At 31.6% G+C, this 3,697-nt stretch overlaps 1 protein-coding gene across 1 annotated transcript in view; it reads left to right on the top strand.

The window, feature by feature from the left end:
• Positions 1–2,396, top strand: part of vmo1b (vitelline membrane outer layer 1 homolog b) — a 16,178-nt gene extending 13,782 nt beyond the window's left edge. Inside the window, exon 4 of the mRNA XM_056445695.1 lies at positions 1,451–2,396. Coding sequence (XP_056301670.1) covers positions 1,451–1,634 — 184 coding nt within the window. The 3' untranslated portion in view covers positions 1,635–2,396. The remainder of the gene's footprint in view (positions 1–1,450) is intronic.
• The last annotated feature ends 1,301 nt before the right edge of the window (positions 2,397–3,697 follow it).

Genomic DNA, 3,697 nt, shown 5'->3' on the forward strand with positions numbered 1-3,697 from the left:
TAAATTCAAAACACAATTCAAAAATAAAAAAATCCAATTCGTAAATTCAAAGGACAATTCGTAAATACGCAAATCCTATTATTAAATTCAAAGCCTGATTCCAAAATACACAAATCAAATTTGTTAATTTAAAGCACGATTCGTAAATATACAAATCCAATTCGTAAATTCAAAATACAATTCCTAAATAAACAAATCATATTATTAAATTCAAAACACGATTACAAAATACAGAAATACAATTCATAAATTTATAACACGATTTGTAAATACACAAATCCAATTCATAAATTCAAAGTACAATTCGTAAATACACAAATCATATTATTAAATTCAAAACACGATTCCAAAATACACAAATCAACTTGTTAATTTAAAACACGATTCGTAAATACACAAATGTAAGTCGTAAATTCAAAATACAATTTGTTAATAAACAAATCATATAACTGAATTCAAAACACGATTCCAAAATACAGAAATCCAATTCATAAATTTAAAACATGACTCGTAAATACACAAACCCAATTCGTAAATTCAAAACATGATTCGTAAATATACAAACCCAATTCGTAAATTCAAAAAATGATTCGTAAATACACAAACCCAGTTCGTAAATTCAAAACATGATTCGTAAATACACAAACCCAGTTCGTAAATTCAAAACATGATTCGTAAATACACAAACCCAATTCGTAAATTGAAAACATGATTCGTAAATACACAAACCCAATTCGTAAATTCAAAACATGATTCGTAAATACACAAACCCAATTCGTAAATTTAAAACATGATTCGTAAATACACAAACCCAATTCGTAAATTCAAAACATGATTCGTAATTACACAAACCCAATTCGCAAATTCAAAACATGATTCGTAAATACACAAACCCAATTCTAAATTCAAAACATGATTCGTAATTACACAAACCCAATTCGTAAATTCAAAACATGATTCATAAATACACAAACCCAATTCGTAAATTCAAAACATGATTCATAAATACACAAACCCAATTCGTAAATTCAAAACATGATTCATAAATACACAAACCCAATTCGTAAATTCAAAACACGATTCGTAAATACACAAACCCAATTCGTAAATTCAAAAATACTAAAATTCAATTCGTAAAAATTTAAAACACGATTTAAAAATACACAAATCCTGTTATTAAATTCAAAATACGATTAAAAATACACAATGCAATTCGTAACTTCAAAACACAATTCATAAATACACAAATTAATTTAATAAAATCCACGATTCAAAAATACACAAATACAATTCATTTGTTTAAAATATTTATAATTTTTACTTTTAATTTAGTTACAAACTAATAATGGTAACAATGTTCTAGTGTCATGGTAATTATGTTAGAAACATGCCAATCATGATAACAACATGCAAGTGTCATGCTAACTGATGGCGTCTGTATTGTGGCCAGGTTTAAATGCAGTGTAAACGCAGAAGAGCTGCAGGGATCTGGGATGTCCTGGGGCGAATGGGGTGACTGGAGCGAGACCTGTGGAGGAAGGGGAATCTGTGGGATCGAGACTATGGTGGAGGAACCGCAGGGTGTAGCAGACGACACCGCACTCAATGACCTGCGCATCTACTGCTGCGACTAAACTGACATAATGATGCATTGGATTTACTACACTTTATTTAAGATGAGTGGGTTGCAAACCAGTTATATGGGCTGAATTTAAACACAAATGAAGTTGAACATTACTGCATTTCATTTGTTTGTTTAAATTTAGCCCATATAAATTGTTTGCAACCACTTACCTTAAAAATATTCAATAAATCCAATGCATCATTGTTTTAAATGCATATAGTAGAGCTGTAAAGCAGAGGGAATTCAACAACTATTGAAAGATTTCTCCAGTTATATCAAAACATCTGTCGCAGAATTATTATTTTTATTCTTCTTCAAATATTTCCTAAATGATGTTGAACAGAGTCAGGAAATTTTCACAGTATTTCCTCTAATATTTTTTCTTCTGGAGAAAGTCTTATTTGTTTTATTTCAGCTAGAATAAAAGCAGTTTTTAATTGTTTTAAAGCCATTTTAAGGTCAATATTATTAGCCCCCTTAAGCAATATTAGTTTTGGATTGTCTCCAGCAGCGGTTCCCAAACTTTTCATTCCACAACCCCCAAAATAACAATGCCAGTGACTCGCGACCTCCAATACCCTCTGAGGTGGTTAGAAATTTAGAAACTTTGCATGCAACGGTGCACACACACCAATAGGTCCAAGTCTATTATTCGTTTAATGTTTTTTAAATATATGTCAGTGCTGTAAATGTTCCAGAACGTTTAACCTGGTGTCATAAAACCAATCTGACGCCATTGCTGTGTCCTAATATAATGTAATCACCCTTCCAAGTACAGTTTAACAGAGAGATTATTTCAACACATTTATTTCAAACATGATAGTTTAATAATCAGTTTCTAATAGGGATGCAGTGATTAACTGATTTCACTAATAACTGTGCTTTAATTCATCACAGTTAATTAACCGTAAGGCTTCCCACAACACGTTTCTGGATGGAACAAAACTGCAGCAACTAAAAGTAATGCCAACTGTGCGCTAATTTGAAGAAAGGCTGTTTTTATCACTTCTATTTTTATCTTCTAGAGGTTATGGATAAAATATGGTCATTCTAATGGTTTCATAAATCAATTAGATTTCTGGAAATCATCAAGCAACCCATTTTCCTGCAACCCCCACTTTGGGATCCACTGGTCTACAGAACAAACCACGGTTATACAATGACTTGCCTAATTACCCTAACAGGATTTTCACATCTTTCAATTGAAATACAAAATAACTGTTGAAAACCAACGAACGACAAATGAATTGACTTCCATAATAATAATATAAAAAAAATACAAAGTCAATGTCAATGGCTACAGACTTTCAAAAGTCTTTTGTGTGTGTGTGTGTGTGTGTGTGTGTGTGTGTATATATATATATAAACAAATAATAATAAATAAAATAACATTCTTGCAAAATAATGATGATCCAGTGACAACAACAGTTAAACAAATGACAAAAACAAACAAGAAGGTACAGTTCAGCTCACATACGCAAATAGAGCTTTACAGGTGCACATATACATACATTGGAGTTCAGTAGGTCTGGAAAATTAAAAGGATATTGAAGTATTGAACTATTAATAAGTGTGAAACAATCAATAAACCAACCATGATATTCTTAAATAAATCCTCTTGTCAGGATAAAAATCCTCTAGTCAGGACTTTATCATGTACAATACAGGTCAGATAATCTAACGACACGTATTCAAGAATAGTTCAGTGCCACATCCTAACAGAGGGAGACTTATGAAAATTGAAAAGCCTCATTTTGTACTTATCAAGGATTACAGGAGGGGACATTCCTAATAAATAAGATGCTGGATCTCCCAAAACACCCAAAACTTTACTCACTTCTTCGGAAACCTCAACCAGAACCTCTGTATTTTGTTACAAAACCAGAAACAGTGGATAAGGTTACCTATTTTTGTCTTGCACTTGGGACAGAGAGGAGAGAAATCAGCTCTAAATTTACTACGCTGGAAAGGAGAAATATGAGCTCTATGAAGAATCTTAAGTTGGATAGCTCTTACTTTATTACATATGCTCAAATTCTTTTCATTTTTCCAAACCATATTCCAGTGGTGTAG

Source organism: Danio aesculapii, chromosome 21 (assembly GCF_903798145.1).
Source record: "Danio aesculapii chromosome 21, fDanAes4.1, whole genome shotgun sequence".
NCBI classification, from domain to species: domain Eukaryota; kingdom Metazoa; phylum Chordata; class Actinopteri; order Cypriniformes; family Danionidae; genus Danio; species Danio aesculapii.